This window comes from Propithecus coquereli, unplaced genomic scaffold (genome assembly GCF_000956105.1).
Source record: "Propithecus coquereli isolate 6110/MARCELLA unplaced genomic scaffold, Pcoq_1.0 Scaffold119, whole genome shotgun sequence".
NCBI classification, from domain to species: domain Eukaryota; kingdom Metazoa; phylum Chordata; class Mammalia; order Primates; family Indriidae; genus Propithecus; species Propithecus coquereli.
The window spans coordinates 793,013-817,468 of record NW_012135969.1 but is presented as its reverse complement, the minus strand read 5'-3'; the positions used below and the strand labels follow the sequence as shown (position 1 = coordinate 817,468).

Below are 24,456 nucleotides of genomic sequence, written 5' to 3'. Positions count from 1 at the left end.
GGGCTCTGGGGTCCCGGCACTAGCTGTGTCGACCCCCTCTGCGCATGGGCCCTGACAACCGACCTAACCCAACGCCCAGAGACGAAAGTAGATCAACTGCTGCACTTTTATATAATACTTGGCCACTGGCTGGCTCGCGAATTCGCTCACAGCCGAGGGGCAGCTCATCTCCGGCCAGCAGCAATTCCCAACCCTTAGGGAGCAAGATGGAGGGAGGGCCAAGGTAGCCCCCAGAAGGCCCCCTGGTGGGGGAGATGCCATGCCATGGGGCAGAAGCCCATCCCCCTGACCCACGGAGTGGAAAGAAGTCAGGGAGAGCATGGTAAACCCTTGGGAATGGCACTTCCCAATCTCATGGAGACTCCAAGGAAGGACACGTGCTTTCTAGTTCTCAGGTGGCACTCAAATAAAAGATAAAATAGCACCAAAATGGCAAGTGCCTTTACCCTCATCGTCCTGCTCTAGGAAGGGGCTGGTGCCAGCCCTGGAGGCAGAGCTGCCAGAGCAGAGTGAGTGGTTGGAGGCTCTGGGAGACGTGCTGGGGCTGCTGGTGCCTGAGCTCTCGGAGTACGCGCCAGACGTGTCCAGGAGCTCGCCGTCCTGAGTGGCGTCCCCAGGTGGGGCGAAGGGCAGCTGCTGCTGTTGCAGGAGCTGGATTTTCTCCAGTTCCTTCTGGAACTGCTGGCACTGGAGCTGCCGCTGCTGATGCATGCTCTGGGAAGAGAAGTAAGTGTCACCATTCCCACAGGGAAATAGCAGCCAGGAAAGGAGCAGTCCCCATGGCAGAGGGCGCAGGGTACTTTATATGACCCCCCAGGGCACAATGAAACCAACGAGAAGGCACATGGAGGCAGTATCGGTTTGCTGGCTGGAGGTCTTTCCTCCATAGTCAGACCCTTGCCAGTACGGCCCACTCCCCAACCCTGGAGGGGCCTGGCAGGGGCTGAATGGCCACCAGGGGAGGGCCTCTGCCCTAGGTAGAGGGCTGGAACACATGGAAGGGGGTTCCATTCAATTCTAAAATTCCGTGATTTTTATGAAAGTCTGGGAGTTGTTGCAAAGGTGAAACCAAACAGGAAGGACGGTTAGCAGGTGGTTGAGAGCGTGGTGGGTAGGGGGCAAGCCCCAGGCTCGCTGTCCACTTTGGCTACACATTTGATAGAAGCTGCTGCACAGATGGTCAGCAGTCCAGGGTGGCAGAGGAGGAAGCTGGGGCTCATAGCCACAGGATTGGCAGAGCAGGACTGAAACACGGGAAGCCTGGCCAAGGTCCTGCTCCCCCGTTTCAGAATGCTGCCTTGCCCACACCCATATGCCTCTCAGACGCTCTGAAGGGTTCATTTCATCACAACCTACCACCCACGCATGGGAGTCTTCTAGCTTTCTCTCTCTTAACCTTGGGGTGAAGTCCTGGAAATGCCATCTACGGGCTGAATACCTTTGGGGGAAGTTACTTAGCTTCTCAGAGCCCACTTTCTTCCTTTGTGGACAGGGGATCAGTAACAGTGACCCCACAGGACTGTGTGAGGTAAACAACCAGGTGGACACGTTCTGCCAATGGAAAGCGCCATAAGGGTCTGTCATTCCCACTCCTATACGGGACAAGGGCATCCTGAGCACTTGTGCTCCAAAGTGTTAGCATCTCAATGCTTTGAGCAACCTGTTGAAGGGCTATTCCCCTAGAATATTTTATCCCACCCACCACCTGCTCAACTATGTCATCTGAGCTCACTGGTTTCCAACTAGGAAGTCAAAGGAATCACCACGCTGCCTTTTGCACTCAAGCTCAACTCACAGGCAGTTTTTAAGGGAAGAAAGACATTCATCTCTTATCTATGTTTTTTAAAAAGAAAATACAGTTAACTATTCAAAATGATCTTTAAGCAAGGTTTATAATCCTCTTTCATAGCCTGTTACTTGAAAAACACTAAGATTTAGGTACCAAATTGCACTTTTCTGAGAAGCTAGTGTCTCTTTAATTACATTTTTATAGATAAATATTGACTTTGAAGTGTGAAAAGAAATGTGTTGGCTGTTTTTGTCTGGGCTTCACTGACATGAGGTGACAGGCTCTGAAGTCCAGGGGAGGGGCTGAGCCTTACCAAGGGGTAGGTGATGATGAAGGCCACCCAGCCGACCAGCAGGAAGGTGCTGAGGATGATGGTGGCCATGTCCTTGAGCATGGAATCCACGGGGGCCTCGGGCTTGGCGGGGGCGTGGGCAGACTTCTCTTCCACGTCCTGAGATACGGTGGTGGGTGCATTTTCTGAAGCCTGGTCAACCAGGTTGATAACCTTGTGTGGGAGAGAGCCGCTGTATCACTGCCCAATTTCTAGCCAGATATGAACGAGGTGAACAATTGAGAGAAGCAATCGCTACTTACAGCGTATGACTGCACTGTAACATGTTGTGCTTTTTTAAGCTCACCAAAGACCACACAGGCAGATAAATCATTGCCTCTTTCAAAGCAATTGCTTTGTGAGGACATCACTGTAGTGATGTCATCATTATTCAAAAACAGATTTTAGAGCAATATTTCTAGAAGTGCCTTCAGATTCGATATGTTTTTTGAAAATCTCCAGTGAAGGCAAAAACATCTTCCTTTGATAGTACATTTGATATGTGGGAAAATTCTGAAATCACCTGTAACAAATTCTGGTGAAAAGTTGGTATTCAATTTGGTAATACCGTTTCACATTAAAAAGGAAAGCAGAGGCGTGTGGCTATGAAGAAATAAAGCAGCTTTCTTACATTGCTTGTAAACTTTCAGTGCAACTCTAAAAACAAAATCATTTATTCAAGCATTCCACTATTTTCCCAAAATTTTTAAAAAGTATCAGAAGCCCTTTGTTAAAGAAAATTTTACTTAGAAGCCCAAAATTAAATTAGACAAAAATGGAGCTTCCCTTCAAGCTCCTTGGAATCTCTAGGACTTCATGGAAGAGTTTAGAAAAAAGCAGATTGGTTCTCAGACATCTAGTGCTCCAGGTGTGCCATTATTGTTTGCCCAGTGAAACTAACCACAGCCTCCCGGCTGTGCGTGCTGGGTCCCCAATGCTTCCACTCCGCCCCACCCCCTGATGGCTGCCTATAGTGGCCCATAGAAGGGCTGAAGGAACTGTCAAGCCCAAATGGCTCACTAAGGCCTTCAGATGGTGCCCATCCTCCCCTTGCTGGCCATGCTGGGTCCCCTCCTGAAGAGCCACCCTCCAGCCCCCACCAGCTTTGTGTCCCAGAAGGTTGACTATGCGGCCAGAGCAATGGTCTCCCCAGCCCTCTGGTTTCTGACTGGGTGAAGCCAACAGAGAACACCAGCAGGCGAGACACAGGGAGGAGAATAGAGTTCTGGGGGATCCTGGTCTGGAACCCTTTCCCTCCCTCCCCTCTGGCTCCAGGCCAAGGTGTGCTACAGGAACTCTGGTACTGTCCACATCTGTGCAAATAGTCCCAGGCCACTTTGAGCTTCAGGCCTCTCTTTTTTCTTTTTTTTTTTTTGAGATAGAGTCTCACTCTGGCTAGAGTGAGTGCCGTGGCGTTAGCCTAGCTCACAGCAACCTCAAACTCCTGGGCTCAAGCAATCCTTCTGCCTCAGCCTCCCGAGTAGCTGGGACTACAGACATGCGCCACCATGCTCGGCTAATTTTTTCTATGTATATTTTCAGTTGTCCGATTAATTTCTTTCTATTTTTAGTAGAGACGAGGTCTCGCTCTTGCTCAGGCTGGTTTCAAACTCCTGAGCTCAAACAATCCGCCCGCCTCGGCCTCCCAGAGTGCTAGGATTACAGGTGTGAGCCACTGCGCCCGGCCCAGGCCTCTCCTCTTTTTCAACAGTTCTTAACTCTTCCATCAGGCTTTTTCCAGGCCTGGTAACATGGTTCCTTCTCACCCATGTGAGCTCATTTTCCACTGCTCCAGTAACCTCAGATCCAGCCAGGCCTGTTTCCTTACAGGCCGAGAGCTGGGCACACAGGCGTTCTTCCCACTCCGGGCCTCCACCCCTGTTTTCTTCCCTCCAGTGCCCCCACTGCCCGCTCCCTCCCGCCAGGCCGAATGCTGCCCATTTGTCCAGGCCCAGGCCTAGCTCGGTCCTGGTCTTCCCTGCACTTTCCTTCACTAACTGCTGCTGCTTCCTCCCGTCAGCCCTTAACAATTTACGTTGCTTGCTATGGGTTCTGGTGCGTTCCTCCTCCTTCCTTGACTAGCCCGCGGGCTCTGAAGACAAGAACAAAGCCCAATTCCTCGTCCCTCCAACACCTGGCATGAACAGCCACCCGACTGGTCACTTCCCCACTCACTTCCTCAAAGCTCTTTTTCTCTGAATCAGCGGGAATCACATTTTCCCGATGTTTGGGCAGATTGTTGGGAAATCTCTCCAGCATCTTGGTGGACGCAGACAGTGGGGTTTCATGGTGTCCTAGGAGAGGAAACAAAACCTTTAATGAGAACAGTTTCCCGAGCAGTTGCACTCAACACTAAACTCAGGCAACAGTCGCTACCTATTGAGGGGTCCACGGTGCGAACCCTCAGCAGGACTACAAGTTAGAGAAAACGAGAGGTAGTTACCAGAAACATTACATCAACATAGAAACTTGACGGCAGAATACAGTATTCCGAGTCTCACAATGGGGAACAAAAACATGTCCTTGTCACGAGAGGGATCAGGACGTTGGGGTGTACTTGGAAGCAAGACTCGCAGAGCTGCATGTGTCCAGCCTGCAGGTAAAGCATTCTGAAGCTTCATGAGAAGTTCAAGGAGCCTTTTCAACACTTTGCCCTGTAACGCCATTCTGCTAAGGCCACCCAATTCCCATGTCAGTACGTACACTGCCTAGGTGGAGTTCTACTCTGCTCTTATCTAAATGTGAGCTTCATCCGGGGAAGTGCCGCCTGACTCCTAAGAACGCAGTAAGACATGTCTGCTAGATGGATGGGGCACCACGGCCTCTCACCGTTCACTGCTCCCCGCACAACTATTTTGTGACTACCTGGTATTCATTACACATTGACTGAGCGCCTATTGTGTGCAAATTAGCATAAGAGACACAGTTGACTAAAACAAGGAACTGGGATTTGATACGGCTTGATAATCCATTCAGCTCTAAAATTAAATGAGTGGACACACTGCTCCAAAGGGCCAGGTCGCTTTCTCATGTCAGGCTGTCAGCAGCCTGGCTGGCTTTCCCGTTTGTTCTCACTGTGATCGGATCTCACCCTGACTCGGGTCTCTCTCACCCTGTCATCTTTCCATTGTTCTCCCAAATCTAGCAGAGATTTCACGACACGTGTGCCAACATGACAACAAACAGGAACAAGTCCAAGCCATGTACATTTCTTGCTCTGGAAAAATCCACTTTAATTCCTCATCTTAAGGTCAGTTCTTTATCTACAACATGATACTCTGTAAGGGAAACCCACTTTTGCTTTGAACCACCACCAGCTTCCTGTTGTGTACCAAGAGCTCTGGGACGTGCTTTGCTTGGGAGCGGGGTTTCCCCAACTGTGGTCTGCACACATCAGACCCGGAATCAGATTTGCTGGTGGGGCCCAGGAATCGGAATGTGGGTATTCCTGGATAACTCTGAGGCTCACTAATAAGAGACATATAGTCTAAGAGAAATGAGGTAGGTGTCCTTCCACATGCCATGTTATACTGCAGTGTCCCGCCCCCCAACACCTGCTCTTAGTGCTCAGAGTCCTAACTATCTGGGCAGGGCACCTACCCAGAGACTGCTACGGAAGTCACCAGTCTGAAGCCCCCTTCGTTGGTCCTTCTTACAAACAGCTTATGCTCGAGCTGGGCCCTTACTAATTAATATCTTGCTGCACACTCTGAACCAACAAACTTAATCACGAGATCACTAAACACTTTTGTACAAACAATACTTTCTTCAATACCTTGAAGGTCTTTTTGATTCATTCATCTACGATTATCAGCTAGATCCAGACCCCAGAGCAAACAGCAGATGGCTACGCCCTGCCCTGGACCTACTGAATCAGGCTCTCCTGGGTAACTTGCCTGCCTATGCGACAAAGCTGCCCGGTGATGCTGAAAGCAGCTGGGGTCAGGGCCATGCTCTGGGGCAACCCACAGACCACCCCTCTCAAGCTAATTGGACCCTTTTATTTTCAAGACTAACTTGAAGATGAGATATCTTTAATGTCTTGCACAAAAACAAAATCAAAGGACATATTTGAACATAAAAGGGCATATCCTTTTACTTGTGGCCTTAGTCTATAGAAGATTGTCAGGTAGCGCCATGGCCTTATTAAAAATGACTAGTTTTGGGGTTCTTCAAAAAGGACTTGTGGGATCCTTACTTAATTATGTCTTAATGTTTCACTGGTTTCCCAGTTTTCTCACTTGGACAATCTTTCCATCTTGAAAGGTTCTCATTTTACAACTTAGCCATGAAGACTTTTTCCCCTCATATTTTTTGTTTTCTTATATACACATTTCCCTAATTTCACTTCTTAATCACTGGTCAGTGGTTTATTGCCCCTTGACTGGTACACAACACTAAGCAGCCTTTTAACGTTAACGGCCTCTGCTCTTTGGCTACTCTTTCCTCACCGTGGAACCATTCGTGCATGCTTCCCAAACCACTTCTGTCAAAAAAAAATTATTTTGTTATTCCCCTTTGCCCATTATCTGGTAAAGACAATACATAAAGTAAAAATGGCCACAAGGACTCAGGATGGAAAAAAAAAGGACTTCAACAATTTACAAAGGGAAGGATTCTGGCTCGAGGATGCCCGGTTTCCTCTCTAACACCTGGTTACACACATCCCCTTCCAGACCCCACTGCCTGGCAGAGCCTGCGGCTTCCTGGGCCCCACACTCTCCCAGCCACCCCACATCCCTTTCCTGGAGCTGCAGCCCTGACCTCTTTCTGTCCTAGCACTAGTCGGCAGCAAGCACAAGCACAAGCACGAGGAGAAGAGAGTCGGGGGAAGAAAACGCACCAGGCCTGGGGTGCTCGGGCACCCTACTGACCTCCCACCCAGCCCTGGGCTCATTATTCCCATGTCTCGGGGCTGGGAGGCAGCAGAATGGAGTTGGGGAGGGAGGGGAGAAAGGAAGGGCAGAGTGGATTCAAGAAAACTTCGTCTTGCTCTAATGAGCTGGCACACTAGCCAGGGACACAGCTCCTCTCACCTTGGCCTTTGTCACACGCACTGCCCTTGGGTGTCATTTCAACCTCTTATCTCTCTGGCTGACAGGGCCTTTGGTTCAACCCCAGGCTGTTAGTGATGGTAGCAACAATGAGGGAGGGGGAAAAAGGGACCTCCTGGCACCACACTCCTGGGACACCAACGCCCCAGACCCAGTCCAGCCTCCAGCTTGTCACTCCTCTCAGCCCCTCCTGGGTCTTCAACCCTCTCCTCCCCCAAGCGACAGACCCCAAGTGAATTCTTCCACGGACACAGCTTCAGTTTTCTCAGCTATAAAATGGAACCAGCAAGGGTACCTACCTCATGCGGAGTTGCTGTGAGGGATGAGAAAATATATTCTAAAGTGCTTAGTCCATGATGCCTGGTGCACAACAGACATTCAATGTGTTAGATAATGACGCGAAGTTTATACCATTTTGAACTTGAGTTTTGGAATATTAGTTAGACAATTCTTGAAAAGTGACTTGTAATACGGCTGCTCTATTTTCCTTGGGGGTAAAAGTGTTCCAAGGTTTACAGGACCAACCTGGAAATGAACTGAACACAAGTGCTCAGAGCTGAGAGCGGCGGGAAAGCAGCAAGGCAGCTTCTGCCCAGCAGGAGATGGTAGGCTGTCACCTAAGGCTGCTGTCAGAGACCAGCTCTTACCTATCAGAAGCCAGTAATTCCTCAAGTAGTTGAGCTTGTTCTTGCCTTTGAGTCCAGGGTCGAACTTGAGGTCCGTGCTGGGTGTGATCACGCACTCCCCTTTGTCCCCAATGGTGACGCCGTCAGTCTGGGGGCCTTCCAGCAAAGGGAGAGTGCTGCCGCGGGGCTGTGGAGAGGGCTGCAGTGAGGCCCGGGGAGAGCAGGTCCTGCAACATCCCTTTCCAGCAACTGGCCCGAGCCCCAGGGGGAACTGCATGCCTGAAGGTAAGTGACTTCCAGTGTGGGGCTGGCCCCAGACAGAGCCAGACACAAAGGCCCTAAGAGTAGGCAAGAGAAGCTCCCCCCTTGGATGTGACATGCTGTGCCGACATCTTTAACATGGACATCTTTTTAGATTCTTACATCTGGGTACTGGAGAACAGGAAGGGTGTGTGTATAGAACTCCAAGAAGCTACTAGGAGAAGCAGACGTTAGTGAGGGAGAACGATGGATATCCACTAGTCACGACCGATGCAATGAGCAAGGCGGCATGAACTCCAGCCATGTGCCTGGTGCTGGCTCAGGTGCTGCCTGCTCAGAGGAGCAGCCGATCAGCTCACTGGGAGGACAGAGACCCAACCTAACAGCCCAAACACTGTAACGATCAGGACGAGTGGCCAGGACCACACTGCTTTGGATGCTCAGAGACAAACACCTGAGGCGGGCTGGTGAGGTCCACGGAGGCTTGGCTAGGCGGCGAGAGGGTGGAAAGTATTTGAGTTGGGAAAAGGAAGAAGGGGGCATTTGAAGGGTGAGGAGCAGCCTGAACGAAGGCGCAGAAGAGAGACAAACAGGGAGCTTTGGGGAGACGGGAAAAGCTGTGCTTGGCTGGACCGCGCGACTCCCACAGAGATGCTGACGGTGCGGCAGGAGGGCATTGTGGGGCTGGGAACACCAGCCTGGGGACTTTAGGTGTGACCACAAAAGCAAAGGGGGCACCAGGTCTTCCTAGGCTTTAGGAAGCTGCTTTGGCATGTATCTCTTTTTCAAAGTAGAATGTGGCATGTGCAGAAACTGGTTTGGAGGATTTAAGATCTATGTTCTGCATTCTTAACCAACAGGATGCTCACATATAACTCAAAACCATTCTTTGCTTAAACGGAACAGAAGTGGTGAGGCAGCTTTGAGCCCCCCATCGTGGACTTACCACGACAGCAACTCCCTCGTGTACCATGGAGGGGGAGGCATAGAGGCTGGTAGAGTATTTCCCAACATACAGGGTGGGCCTAGAAGAAAAACATATGCATGCATTCCAAAGTCATTTAGTTCCCAGATCCCACAGAAGGGGGGTTTTAGAGAGAAGAATCACAGCCCCAAATACCACCCACAGCAACAGCCACATTAGCCTCTGGGCACAGAGGAAGGCAGCAGGGGTATGAAGGCAGGGGCACTGCCCTGGGGACAGGGCCACAGGACTTCAAGCCCCAGTTGTCACTCACCGCCTCCAGAAATATGGACAAGCCACCTAACGGCAAGCCTCGATTTCCTCATCTGCAAAATCGCAGGGCCGAGCTAGCCCATGCTGTGACGGCCTGCAGAAGGGACCGTGCTTGATGACCATCCAGGGGGCCGAATGCTTAGCAACCACCACCAAGGCCTCTCAGACCCTGACCAGCACGCTCTGACACCAGCTACCAGCAGAACCACCACCATCTGCCTTATGCTTTCTAAGGATTCTAGAGATTCTACAGAGGCCTGAGAAACAGCTGCCTACAGCAAAGGGATGCATAAGAAATTCCAAACCAGGTGAGAGTGTCTGTCTCCCAGCCGAGTGGTCTGTCCCTGTGTGAGGCATCAAGGAGGGGACAGAAAACAGTGGGAGCTGCACCTCCAGCCCCTTCTGGTCACTGTCAACAGCTTGCGTGGGATGGGTCATCCACAAAATTATCTAAACCTCCCTCAATAAATGCCTTCCACTGGAATGGTGTTTTAGATGATACTTTCATGCACATCATCTTATGTGATCTTATTTGATCTTCCCCACAACTCTCTAAAGTAGGAGACCAGGGCTCGACAAGGTTAAGTGTCTTAGTGACAGGCCATTAACAAGTAGGGATGGAGAATATAAGCCTGCTGAGTCTTAGACACGTGTACTGCAACACTTTTCTGATTTTTAAAATTAATATAACTTATAATAAAACTTTAGAAAATACAGAAGGTTTAAAAAGCTACCACTGGCCAGGCATGGTGGCTCACGCCTATAATCATAACACTCTGAGAGACCAAGGTGAGAGGATTGCTTGAGGTCAGGAGTTCGAGACCAGCCTGAGCAAGAGCCAGATCGGTTTCTACCAAAAATAGAAAAAATTAGCCAGGCATGGTGATGTGCACCTGTACTCCCAGCTACTTGGGAGGCTGAGGCTGGAGGATCACTTGAGCCCAAGAGTTGGAGGTTGCAGTGAGCTATGATGATGCCACTGTACTCTATCTGGGGTGACAGAGTAAGACTCTGTCTCCAAAAAAAAAAAAGCTACCACCTGAGATACATCCAAATTGTGCTGTAATTATACCACCAATCTCTTTCCTATCCCCACCCATAGTTTTTATTCAATATTCTAGAACTCTGAAGCACCAGGGAGTATCCCCACTTCTTATGTTCAGAGGCTCCAAATGAGCCAGTCTCGACTTTTGACACTCTTTGTGGCATCAAAGATGTGTGTGCCAATCCGGCCTCCAGTGGAGGGCGTGCCACATTGCAGCAGCCCCAAAACACTAGGATCACAGCTTCCCTCTCCTGCTCCGAGATCCCCGACTCACGTCAGCTTGCTCTTGGCCTCCGTCTCCTTGGGGAATGGGTACTTCCACTTGGTGATGCGCCCCACCTCCCCCGACATGAAGGTCAGGTAGCGCAGGGTCTCCACGGCGACATTGATGTGCATCACCTTCCGCAGACCCTCCCGCTGCCAGACATAGAAGGCCACCACAGGGGAGGCATAGTTTTGGATCCACAGGACATCCCCAGATTCACTGTCCACGGTTACCACCAGCCCGTCGCCATTGGACACAAAGTGGGACATCTCTGCACAGATCAAATAAACAGAGCGTGTTGAGTCTCACCCCATCTCACAACCACATCCTCTACTCCCCTGGCAAGCTGCAGTCACTCAGCTAGAGGAAACACGACTTCTGGAGTACTCTTAGGTCTCCTCCGAACAATTTCACTTCCTTCCAGTGAACTCGCTCAGGCTCTATGGGATCAAGATACTGCAAGCTGCCGGGCTTCCAAATACAAGACAGGATCACTCTCCCAAAGGCAACTGATTTGGTGATGTTCTTTACCAATTCTAGTCAATCAGTAAGAACAAATATCGAGGAGAAAGGAGCCGATGGAGGTGCCTATTAATCTGGCGTTTCACAGCAATCATTTAAAAATCCAACCCTCAAGCTCAAAGTCAGACCTGAGCCACTGACACCGGGCGCATCGGACTCACAAAGGAGTCCTCAGGGACAAACAAATATTCTGGGTCCCACGACAGGAAAGGCAGAGTCAGACTTGCAGATAGCGATGTTAGGATGGCAAAATTGTTTTTAGTTTTCATTTGAGCCAGGGGAATTTTAACTGGAGAAATAACCAGGGGATGAGCCACATTTGGAAAGCGGCCTTCCTGACGGGGTTGTTAATGTCATGTGCTGATTCTTAGTTCCACTTTCCGTGGGCCTGTAGTAAATTCCTTCTGTGGCTCAAAGGGCCTCAACACGGTATGTCCTCCCTCCTCTCTGCCTAAACTCCCCACATTTCACTCAGGTTTCCATCCAGACTTCTCATCGCCCAGGGCCCTGCCCCGTTGACTGTGGGAAGTATCTACTACAAGCCATGGGAAGTCCAGAGCTCGGTGACAGAGAGTGTTAAAAAGAAAACCCTACTGCCTGGAGCCAATGTTTCCACACAGGTCAAAGGTACCAGCCCAGCCTTGTGAAGCCCAGGCAGGAGCACTTACTATAGTCCATGTCGTCCTCGGGCAATGAGGCTGCATAGTCAAAGTACGTGGCGTTCCACCGGAGCTCCCGGGTTTTGGTGTCGTACATGGTGATGGTATATTCTGGAGAACACAGACCAGCCCATTATGATGGAGGGGCCACAGCACCGACTTGGGTGTGGACCTTATCTAATTACAACAAACACACTCTCCCTAAATTGCATGTCGAAAAGTCCAGACTACCCATTTGGAACGAAAAAGGCAACGTGGAGGAAAACTGCAGTCCCAGACACACGAATGAACGCGGCTGACAGCATGTGGAGCAGAGACCAGCCACTCCCACTGTGCCCCTGACTCATGGCTTACAGAACTGTGAGCAATAGAATGGCTGCTCTTGTTGGCCACTAAGCTTTGGGGTGGATTTTTACATAGTAGATCACTGATACGAGAAATTGGTACCTGTAAGTGGGATGGCACCATAACAAAAACCTAAAACATATGGCACTGACTTTGGGACCAGCTGGCAGACAGAGGATGGAGGGTCAACAAAACAGCTGTCAGCGGAAACTTGGAAGTGGAAAGGGGTAAGCCAGCTTGTGAGCGTGTGTAGGGTGGCACAATTAGTACAACTACTGCTTGCTGTAATTTGGCAGAGAGAAAAAGTACCTAATGAACTTGCTAAGGAGATTTCCAGCCAGAAGGCAGAAAACGCCAAGCAGTTTCTCTTAGCTGTGTGTGATACACGCAAGACAAATGAGCTGAAGAAGAAACCATTCAGTTTCAAGCAGAATACAGAGGGAAACAGAGAGGGTCCAGGCCTGATTCTCCAGCTGGAAAAGATTGTCAAAGTAACACATGGCCTTAGGTCAAAGATCAAATCCAGGGCACTGCCAGCCAAAAAATGGCCTTGTGGTCAAGATCGAAGCAAGGGTGAGGCCATGAGATCCTTCTCTGAGACCTCAGGAAGATTTTAGGCAGCACTTCACAGGCCCTCTGCTCGGTCAGAGTGGTTCTAAGAACCGTAAGCATGTTGGCCTGCAGTGCTCTCACATTCCAAAGGAGAGAAACTTGGGGGTATGGCTTTCATCTAACGCAGCAGACTACAATTTGACACATGGGAAGTCCACAAAGATTTTAAAGGAGTAATATCAGAATGGACTAAAAGGATTAGAGATAGTCAAAATGAAAAACATGACTTCTAGATCCCCAATTTTCAGTGGACAAGGAACAAACTGAGAAAGCTACAAAAATAGCCATTTCTTATGGAAAAGAAAGGACCTCTCAGAGGGCAGAACCCAGAGCCACTGAGAACAATGTATTAGGGAGCCAATCGCAGAGAATAAAAACTGAGCCCTAATGAGGGAATGTTTTCTGCGCCCAGAGCCGGGGAACCTGAAAGCATGTGCCTGGCTGAATTACTGAAGACCAGTGCCTGCCGCAGGCCCCTCTTTCCTTCCCTTTTTGAATGGGGATGTTGCTGCAGCTGCCCGGCCTCTGCCTCACCACTGTATGTTGGGTTGGGGGAAGGGGTAGGTGGGGGAGAGAAAGAACTTGTCTGTTTAATTCACAAGTCTCCAGATCAAAGGAGTGGCACTCAAGGAGCCTCATCCGTCTCTAAACCAGATATAGGTCCCAAGATGCTGGATTTTGAGACTGATGCTGTGATTGCACTTGGGGAGTCCCGGAGGGGCTGAGTACATTCTGAAAGCGGGAAGCCTGTAAACTGCTGCAGCCAGAGGGAGGATGTCTTAAAAGATCACAGCCAACAACTCTTCCCACCCCTGTAGTATGCACGTCCCCCTTCCCATCAAGATTTCTCCACCCTGATTCTGAGCTGACCTGGTGACTTGCTTTGACTAACAGATTGCAGTGGAAGTAAGGTTCTGGAACTTCTGAGCCCAGACCTTTTAAGACATTGCAACATCCACTTTTACCCAAGAGGGAGCCCAGAGGCCATGTCAAGAAGCCCAGGCTATCTGTGTGGAGAAAGGTCGCATGGAGGTGAACTGAGGTCCCAGACATGAGTGAGCCTGGCCAATAGCACATGGAGTAGAGATGATCCATCCTTGCCGAGCTCTTCCGGAACGCCTTACCCACAGAATCATGAACAAAATGGTGGCTGTGTTGAGGCACTAAGTTCGGGTGGTTTGTTATGCAGCAATAGGTAATGGAAACAATGGATTTACACACCTATGCATACACATTCCACCTAATGCCAGGGCATATCCCAACACCCTCAAATACCACAATCCTACCTGAGAACCACATGATTTTTATACCTCGGTGAAGCCAGAATCATTGTAAGGTTTTACTTGATGGAAAAGGTAAACAAAATCATAAGCCGTCACTAGAGTTGGAAGCTGGAAAACTTGAGTTTTACAGGGGGAGGACGGAGAATCCTGCAGGCTAGGATCTTCCTCTCAGTTCCAGGGGAGCCCAGCCAGCTTCGACAGGCCCAAGATCAGTCTCACCGACTATGAGAAAGGCACTGTTTTCCCAGGACTTGAAGGAAGGTTCTGTCTCTTTTTTCAAAGCCTTGGCTATGTGAATGTTCAGATCTAAATTTAGTGCTCAACTGTACTGAATTCATCCTAGGATTGTGATATAATGTTTTTCCTTCTAAATGTTTTCTTGTTTCTTTTTTTAGCTTTAACTATCATTCAACCATTTTTATGGCATCCCTGATATATGTGAGGTACTGCATATATAAAAACGAGTAAGGCAGACAGATCCCTGCAGCAATGGAGCTCACCCACGAGCTCATGCGGGAGTCTGGGCACTGCTATGTGTCTGGTGATATGGCTGGTGTGGAGATACAGCAGGTGAACAAGACAAAGTCTTGCCCTCGGGGAACTGATATTCTAGTGGGGGAGGCAGAAAATAAAAATTTATAAATGTGCAGTGACAAGTGTTAAGAAGAAAAAGCCTGATGAGAGAGGAAACAGAAAATGGCATGGTGAAGAGGGTGCTAGTCACACTACAAAGGGACAATGATGTGTGGAGAGATGGCGCCTATGACGGGCCTGTAAAGTGCCATGAGCACACCCAGATCGGGATAATCGGGTGTCCCTGGGCAGGGCAGGAGCTGCAGGGCGAGAGAAGAGGTTTCACAAAGAAGGTGACTTTTGAGCAGAGTTGTGCAAGAAGAGAGGACATTTGCCAGATAGGCAAAAACAGGCATACCTGGTAGAGAGGGACATACCCCTACACGTCTTTAAAAATAGCACTGCTATTCTGGGAACTGCAGGTAGTTCGTCCTGACTGGGAAACATTTAGATGAGGAAATGCAGGGACAGATGAGGTGAGAGGAGTGGCAGCTGCATCACAGGGGTGTTGTGGGTTGTGGTGCAGTTTGAACTGTACCCCTTGAGCTATTGGGGGGGCCACTGAACAGTCTTATAAAGGGGAATGATGTCATTAGACATGGGTTTAGAGAAGGCAGCTCTGGCCACCTTCTAGACAACAAGGCTGGGAGGCAGAGATCAGTAGGGGAGCTTCTTCAGATCCTTTCTGGAGGCAGGCTGTGCAAGACAAAGGTTCATTTCTTACCTGTTCGCCCAAGATACAGAAGAGAGGTCGATGGGCAGAGACTGTCTGCAAAGGCTGATGACAAAGTCTGCTGCTTCTCTCCAGTCAGAAGGTCAATAACATACCAAATGTCCTGCTTTTTACCTGAAAGGTTACAAGGACACACTGTTGTTTACACCAGTCCTATGTGGAAAAAAATATCACTGCCAAACTAGCAGCCCAAGATGTTTTCTGGGCTGACAGGCCCAAAATTCTTAGTATGTCAAAGACATTTCTACAATGATCTGAAGGTGACAATGTAAATGGTGATGTAGAGATAATATTAATAAAACTTCTTAGGCACTGTGTCTTATAATTCAATAACCTAATCATGGTATAACAATTTCTCCAAACCTAGTAACATAAATATGGTAAAAAAAAAAAAAAGTTCTAAAGAATTTCAAGTTAGATTTTATTGCTTTGATTAGTGGCCTTAAATATGAGAAGTCTTGCCCGTAAAGGACAATCCTGTTGCCACAGACTAAGATCTACATAACTATAGCAACGTACCCAGGGTGCATCTCCCTAGTAACCATCATTCATATTTCTCAACATACTAATTAGCTCATATGCGAGAAGGATCTGCAGCTACTGCATTAGCTAGTACCTATAACCGGTCAGTGGAGTTGGTTGTAACCTGATGCTAGTGAGGCCAAAGTTATCGCAGCCTCTGTCCACAGCTAGCCCTGGCTATAGGTCATTACCCTCACCTCAGTCCGCTGATTAAACCATGTGAACAGGCAGATAGCACAGCAAACACCACTACTAAGAAAACCCCAAGCGTCTGTACCTGTGGTACACACACCAGAGCGTCCTGGTCATGGTGAGCCAGTAGCATGGGCCTCCAAGCTGAAGGTCAACATAGTCACTGTGATGTGTTTATTTCTGTTTTGTAAGGCATGATCTCTGGTCATGCGTATCTTCCTAACTTATTGGAAAAGTTTCCTATTTCCGGGAACTCTTGGAAACAGAATACTGAAATGCTGGGGAATGTCATAGGGTATTAGAACGTGCTAAAGCTACACTTAGTCTAAGAGGTGCAGCATACACACCTGCTCCATGTGTGTGCAACTTATCTACAGATCACAACTCTCTGACCTCAACGAAAACATCTTACTATGAAAAAGATCTGGAGATAGAGTGAAAAGGTCAATGAACAGCTAAGACCATGAACCCTTTCCATACGGCTCATACATCTGGCTACCTCAAGGCCATTCCAGTCTATATAACCAGCTACTACTTTAATGCATGGACTGGCCAACTACCATGCTCTTAAATATGCTTAATGACCTCACTTAAGAGGGCACCACACAAAGGTGATGGAAACGCAATATCCTAAGTAGACCATAAATGATGAATTGCCAGCAAAAGCTGGAAGACCAGAGAGGAAACAGCACGAGTGGTCAGATGAGCCCGGGTCAGATGAGCCCAGAGGAGAGAGAAAGGCTGTGCTGATCACCTCCTCCGAATCCTTAGGCTGGGGGTTCCTCACTGTGAAGGTGTGGGGGCAAGTTTGTCCCAACTTAAAGTCTGGCCTGCACGTGAGACCCAGAAACATACACAAAGCTCCTGGGACGTGACTAGGCAATAAGCAAGCACTTTCAGTTCCTCAAAAAGAAAGCTGCCGTATAAATATAGGCTATTATTACTGCTATGATTTCAAGATTAAATACAGCTCTCCTTTGTGTTACAAATGCATTTTTATCGGCATTTTGGCAGCAACGTGGTAAAAGAAAAGCAGGTGCTCTGATGCTTTGAAAGCTGTGACCTCACAGGTATGAAGGCAGTTTATCTAGGTGAGCTGTTAAGTGCTGTTTCTATCAAATATTCTGATAGCAGGAAATACTAAGAAAGCCCTATAATTAATAGGCAGAGCCTGGCTTCCCTTTCTTGGCTCAGACTATTGTATTCACTTTAAATTTCATCCAATTGCCACTGGCTATGTTGCAATCTTGAAATCGCAGGAGTAGGTCAACACAGTAGCTAGAAGCTTGTTAAATGAGTAACCATATTAATGATGTCAATTCTTCTGCCAAGTGGCAGGAACCCTTTCTTAACTGGTCAGCTGATCCTGGCAAGACCAGCACCTGAAGCACAATCGAGGCAAGGAAGGCCTCTCCCTGAAGGGCTGGCAAGGGGGTGGCTGCGCCCTTCTCTCCACAGCCACTTTCTCAGATTGCAGGACTCACGGTCACAGAGAGACAAGTTTCAGTGTGGAAAACAGGAATGCTTACCCATGTAGAGGATTCCATCTGTACTTCGGCATGGGGATGCCTGCACCAACTCTGGGATGGTAAATGGAAGTTTCTTTAAAAAAAAAAGAAAAGAAAGAAAGAAATAAAAATAAGTTAACCAAGTCTTGTGCGATTCCTACAATTTTACTGGGCAGTCTGCTTCTGTTACCCAATTCTGCTAAAAAGAGAAGCACTTGGCAGATGGGAGATTTCCAGATTGGAAAGCAAGAAGGGGCACCTGTGCTCCCTGCCCCTCTTCCCACAAGCCCCGGGGCTCCCAGGTCCCTGAGCCCTGTAAACACCAACTCTTTTATTGGACACCACACTAGGAGGCCACCCAAGGGCTCCTGTCCAGACTACTTCCCAGGGGTGACATTAACCTTTTCTCAAAAAGACTTACACAAACATGGAGAGTTACACATTCTGTGAAATTCTAAGGGTGGGAGAAAAAAATTCTCCTGTCTTGGAAACTGACCCAGAGCTGTCTAGACCGGATGGAATGATTCTTTTTCAGAGTGGGAGGGAGCCGTGAGATGAGTGCTGAAGACATGCAACCTTGTGTCATGCTCCACTGTCATGACACAGGCAACGTAAGAGCTTAAGGTGGAAAAATAAGTCTGATGTTTTCTTCAGTAAATAATTCTCTGTTGAAAACCAGAATAATGGAGCCTCTCGGTTTTAAAAAGGAAGTTATGGTAGATGCCAGGAAAAGAAACTCAAAGAAATCCAAATGTTTCAACTGCATTTCATCATAAAACTGATTCTTTTGAGTCCACAGCTGACATCTGACTAGTTCTTTTGGTTAATGCTCGTTTCAGTATACTTTATTTTTGGAACATTCTGTGTTCTTGAAACTGTTCTATAGATACCTGCTTTTACAGAAACTCCAGGTTCTACTACACTGTCACCTTTTTCTTTAAGGAAGAAAATATTTCTCACTAGCTTTAATAAACAGAACTTTAAATACTAATCAATAATTTGGATTTTCCTGTCATCCCAACATTCAAACTGAGCCCTAGAGGAGGAAAAAAACACCACAGAGAGGCTGTCATGATTGGGTTTGTGCCAGGTATTTCTGAGAATCAGAAAGTCGGTGCAAGTCTTCCAGTCTGGAGTCCTATGGTCTCTGCTGGGCATTGCCACAGGTCTCTGGATTGCAGGTCCGAGCTGGAAACACATTGTTCCTGGAGCTGCTAAACCACAACAGAGGAAGAAACACAAGGTGGTGGTGAACAGCATCCTCTGGAAGTCAGAGATCTTTAAGTGCCACCTCCAACACTGGAAGCTTCAGCCTTGGGCATGTTCCTTCACTTCTCCAGGCTCAGTTTCCACACCTTAAAATGGGGATACCCCCTACGGAGCTGCTGCAAGGATCAAAGGAGATAACTTACACAAATCACTCAACACGGTTTCTGGCAAACAACTGCTTAAGAAATAGGGGAGGCAGTAATGTGGAGAGAAAGCAGTGGAGACAAATGCTGAAAGTGGGGTACACACAACTCTACAAGGGCGTTCTCCCAGCTGGTTCAGTCACAGGTATTCATAAAATAATTTAAAAATAGCCAAATTAGAGCCCACAACCTACTTACAGTCTAGACCAGTGGTTCTCATCCTTGGCTGCATATTTGAACACTTGGAGGCTTTTTAAACTTTCTACTGAAGCACAATATACAAACAGAAACACACTCAGAGTCATAGCGCCCAGTTAGTTTCCACGAAGGGAACATACCCATGTGACCACCACCCGGATGAAGAAATAGAATATTTCTAATGCTCTGGTAGGCCCCCTTCTTACCCACTTTTCTAGCCATAACTCTCTAGGATAACTATTATCCCAACTTCAAAACAGCATAGACTAGTTTTTCCTGTTTTTGAGCTTTATATAAATGAATCATTTGGAGTGTAGCCTTCCTTGTCCTGTTTTGTTCAACATTAAGTTTGCGAGAGTCACTCACGTTGTAGTGTATAGTCGTAGACTGTTCTCATTGCTGTAGAGTATTCCACTGCACAACTAGTCCGTAATTTATTTATCCATTCTACTGCTGATGCTATTTGGCTAGTTTCTACTTTTTTTGGTTATTAGAAGTGGTGCTGCAGTACATTTGGGTATACGTCTTTTGGTGAACATACACATGCATTTCTGTTGGGTCCGTAACCTGGGAGTGCCTTCCTGGGTCATGAGGACTTCGGTACATACTGTCAGTTTTCCAAACCAGCTGTACCAACCTGGACTTCCACCAGCAGTGGGTGAGAGTTCTTTCTGCTTGCTCCACATCCCCAGCAAACATGTTTTCTTTTTCTATTTTTCTCATTTTGGCCATTCTGCTGAGTGGCATTATGGCATACCAGATAGTAGTATAGTGTTGTAATTTTAATTTGCATTTCCCTAACAACTAACAAAGCTGAGCACCTTTTCATGTTTATTGACCATTTGGATACCCTCTTCTGCTATTTTTATACTGAGTTGTCTTTTTTTTAATGATCCATAGGAGTTCTTTCTATATTCTGAATCCTTTGTTGGATATGTGTACTGCAAATACTTTATGGTCTCCTCTCTTAATGAAGGAAAATTATTAGCTTTAATATAATCAATATATCAATGTTTTTACCAAATTTATGATTAGTGTATTTTTTTTCATATCCTACTCTAGATATGAAATCTTTACGTACTCTAAGGTCATGAAGATGTTCTGCTTTTTTTCCTTAAAGCTTTGTTATTTTGCATTTCACACTGAGATATGCGATCTATCTGAAAATGATTTGTGTGGGTATGGTGGGGAGTAGGAATCAAGATTTTTTTTTTTATATGGATATCCCAATTGACCTACGCCACTTATAGAAAAGACCATCCTTCCCTATTGCACTGCAATGTCACATTTGTCTTAAGTCAGGTGACCCTATGTGTGGGCTAAAGTTAAAAACCACTGGTCTAGGTTCTCAAATGGAGATGAGAATAGAATATGACATGCCTCTCCTAAGGATGGGGTTTGGGGGTAGAGACAGTGTTTACAATATACACCCTCTCCCAAATTGAGGGTGACAGTTAGAACAAACCCTGTTACTAATGGGAGCGTCATATCCTTCTATTGTGTTGGCAGGGCCACAAGAACCTGGAGTTTATATCATTGTTTATGAACTCTAGATGCACATGTAGAAGCTCAGTTAGGAAGCTCTGAAAAGATATTGATGCCCAGGCCCTGCTCTAGACTACCTGAATCAGAATCCCCAGAAGTTTTTTTAAAGCTCCCAGCTGATCTGAACATGCAGACACAGTTAAGAACCACTGGTCAAGAACCCCCAGAATATACAAAGAAGCTAAATATACTTACTCTCAGACCTTCATTATTCTTGCCCCCAAGTGTGTATAGGCTGCCATCATTGGGATCTGGGAGGAAGGCAGGCCTAGCAATTAAACAGTAAGTGTCAATGACAAATTACAGCCCAGGACACAGAACAAAATATCAAAGGCATGCAAAGCCATAATGGGAAAATGGAGAGCAGGGATTGGGGGGTGGTTGTGTGTGTGTGTCTGTGTGTATGTGTGTGCAAGACAATTCCACCCACTACTCTCTCTCTTCAGCCCCAGATAAATAAAATACTCCTATGGTGGTGTATACTATACTTGAGTGGAGAAATTGTATAAAACCACAGAATAGTAAATCATAATTTGATCAAAGCACTCTGGATGAAGATAAAATAAGTGAAAAGGACCCAGCAATTCTACTTTTTGATTTCTACATTAATTGTGACTAGAACTTCAATGATTAATATTTAATAGCATAAGCCTGAGCAACATAGTGAGACCCCATCTCTACAGAAAATAAAAAAATGAGCCAGGCGTGGTGGCACGCACCTGTAGTCCTGGCTACTCGAGAAGCTGAGGCAGGAGGATTGCTGAGCCCAAGAATTCGAGGCTACAGCAAGCTATGATTGTGCCACTGCACTCCAGCCTGGGCTACAGTGCAAGACCCTATCTAAAAAAACAAAATAAAATTTAGTAGCAATGGCAAGGTATATAAATAGGTAGAACAAATCTCCTTTTAGTCTTCAAGAGACATTTATTTTTTAACTGGAGGCAATAAACGTGGACTCTGACAGCTTGACATCAGAGAGACCCCACCAAGCAGACGACAGATCAAGTTCCCTCCGTCAGCAGCAGCTTCCTGCAAGGCAGACATGAGGGAGTCTTCTGTAACATGAATCTGCTAGAGACTGAACTACCTCTAAGGTCACTTGGAAACCCCTTGTTGACTCTTTCCTCTGCCTAGGATGCACCATCATTTGAGGCTCTCACAGGTGCTGTCCAACATCTACTCCAACACACACTCTCTAGTAGCAGGTCACGTTCACCTTTTCTCTCCGCGGTATGACACATCAAAGAGGGAGAGGTCCTCTTCTAGTCCTCCTGAGGACTTTGGAAGTTTAAGTTCAAAACTCAAGTTCCACCTCAAGTCTTTTTAATACCATTGCCTATTATGCACCCATCATAGCACCTGTAAGACTTCATATGTCTCACTCTTTCTTGTTATGCCTTAAATTTATGCATACATATATACTCCCAGCAACTAGCCTCATAAATATTGATTGAATAAGACTATGAATTAAGGGAAGTACTGAGCAAATTAGAAAACTTACTCTTCCACATGTGTTGGGACCTGCAGGACCGGATCTGTGCAAAAGAACAACAACAAAGGCATCATTAGACAGCCCCTAAAACGTCAAGGTTTCCAGAGGCTTCCCAGGACCAAGTTGCAACTTATACTGATGATGTAAATTTACCTCCATGGGATAATGTATGTGAAGTTACTTTAGAAAACACACACACAGAGACACAAAACGTAAGCTCTTATGATCGTCACTGAGACTGGATAGGGAACTGAGAGCAGAGGAGAAGTGCTGTCAAGAAACTTGCATGGAACTTGGGGGGACGGACATAGAAGGAAGAGCCAGTCGCTATCCACAGTGGACAAGGGGTGATGGCATCACCATCTGACATTTCTAAAACCTAAATCTTTACCTTGTCAGATAGCTGGAGTTGTAGCTTTTCCTATTAGGAAAAGCAAAACTGAGGCTTAAGAACTGATTTTGATTGGATGGTGAATGGACACACCTTTGGAGCAGTACGTGGCAGTCCTGCAGCCAAGTGTTTATTACCTTTGATCCATTCATTGTATTTCTGTAAAATCCAGTCTAAAGATAAAATACAGAAAATGCTTTTTGTACAAAGATGCTTACAGTAGCATCACAAATGACCTAAGTATTCAACAATACAGTTAAACTATTTCTGCCACTTGGCAGGAAATTAAGGCTTCTAAAAGGACTAATAAAGTTTTACAACATGTACAAGTCTTCATGCTATTATGTTCAGGAGAAAAGACATTATACACAGAGTATTAATGAAACTATGGGAAAAATCTTCAATGTTTTACATGGAAAAAACTAGATGGAAAGACCAAAAATGCTAATTGTTTAAGTTATCTTTGCTAGAAATATAAATGACTCTCCCATCTTTTCTATATTTCTCAAAATTCCTACAAAAGCAGGCATTACTTTGTAAATTGTAAGTTTTTTCTCAAAGCAGCAGTTAGCAGCAGGATTTCTCATCTCTAGATTCTCCCAGGCACAAAGTGAGAGGAATCACCTGATTCCGGGGGCTAATGGCGGTGGCCGTGAGAGGGCACGAACACCAACACAGCAGCACTGTGAGGTGACAGATCTAAAGTCCACAAGCATGACACTCACAGCAATGACGTATTTCCAGCGATCAAAACCCCATGGGCTGGACAGACACGCTGCACACAGCTTCAGAGCTGGGGGCAAGGACGGCAAATATTCTCACGTGATTTTGTACACCTTGTTCCAGACTCTGCGGGCTCTGCTTATAGTGACAGACGGCCATCCGATCCTCCTAGTCACTTGGGATTCTCGGATGAAGGAAAATCTTTCAAGCCTGATCATATGTTGGCTTCACTTTAAAAGCCCAACTCCTTCACAAAGGCATATGGAGTTCACAACAACAGAAGTACACACAACATATGTGGTCTGTGGGCAGCAAACAAACAATTCACTAAACCAAAAACACTTTAAGAAACAGGAAGAACCTTCAGTGGTGAGCATATGTTTTTCTTTCCCATTAATCACCTCTCGTACACTCTCACAAACAGACTGATGCAAGAGACAGGAAATAAAGGTGCACGACACGCATCCTACTGAAACACAAACTCCTCGAGGTGCAATTACAACCCAGTTACTTCAACACGGCCCTGAAGCCACACAAACCAGGAAGAGCGAGAATGTCATATTCCAAAGAAACGAAGCAGTAAAAATGGCACCCTTTTTGTTCATCTCAGCCACTTAAAGCTATCGCAGATAAACGCAGATTAAGAGGACATCACCAGAAACAAGACATGAGACCAACATGATTTAAACTCCTGTTCATAACCTGATCTTTGCTGTGCAGCATTTGCTCAGTCTCAGGGACTCGTCTGCAGATGGGGATTGTCCTGGTTTTCTACAGCTTCTCCACTGGCCACCTGACACTGAGGCCGCAGGTCCCAAGATATGCCCTCACCACAAAGGTTCTAGTTAAGATACAGGACATCAGCAGGGGACAGGGAAGGATTCCTGGGACAGCTATATCAGTGTTTAAGAACTGTGTTTTTTTTCTAAGCTTAGGAGGAGATAAATTCCAGTAGGAGGACCTTATGGCCATCTTAGCACTCTCTACCTACGAACTGAGGTACCTGGAGAAAGGTTCTGCAAAGCTGCAGGCCTGGGAAAAGCACGACTCTTACGCCAGCTCTGACAGGGGCAAGCGAACTGCTGCTCAGCTCCCGAGGTGTAACAATGACCTAGTCTGTAGATGGGTTTCTCCCTAA

The 24,456-nt window shown here is 46.9% G+C and overlaps 1 protein-coding gene across 1 annotated transcript in view; it reads right to left on the bottom strand.

The window, feature by feature from the left end:
* The window catches only part of ERN1 (endoplasmic reticulum to nucleus signaling 1), a 59,244-nt gene extending 36,340 nt beyond the window's left edge, over window positions 1-22,904 (bottom strand). The window contains exons 1-11 of the mRNA XM_012662737.1: window positions 22,214-22,904; window positions 20,908-20,980; window positions 17,579-17,651; window positions 15,327-15,449; window positions 11,799-11,900; window positions 10,618-10,879; window positions 9,008-9,086; window positions 7,822-7,987; window positions 4,296-4,414; window positions 2,103-2,294; window positions 447-714 (exon numbers count right to left, since the gene is read on the bottom strand). Of these exons, the coding sequence (XP_012518191.1) occupies window positions 447-714; window positions 2,103-2,294; window positions 4,296-4,414; window positions 7,822-7,987; window positions 9,008-9,086; window positions 10,618-10,879; window positions 11,799-11,900; window positions 15,327-15,449; window positions 17,579-17,651; window positions 20,908-20,980; window positions 22,214-22,278 (1,522 nt within the window). The 5' untranslated portion in view covers window positions 22,279-22,904. The remainder of the gene's footprint in view (window positions 1-446; window positions 715-2,102; window positions 2,295-4,295; window positions 4,415-7,821; window positions 7,988-9,007; window positions 9,087-10,617; window positions 10,880-11,798; window positions 11,901-15,326; window positions 15,450-17,578; window positions 17,652-20,907; window positions 20,981-22,213) is intronic.
* Window positions 22,905-24,456: the final 1,552 nt, after the last annotated feature.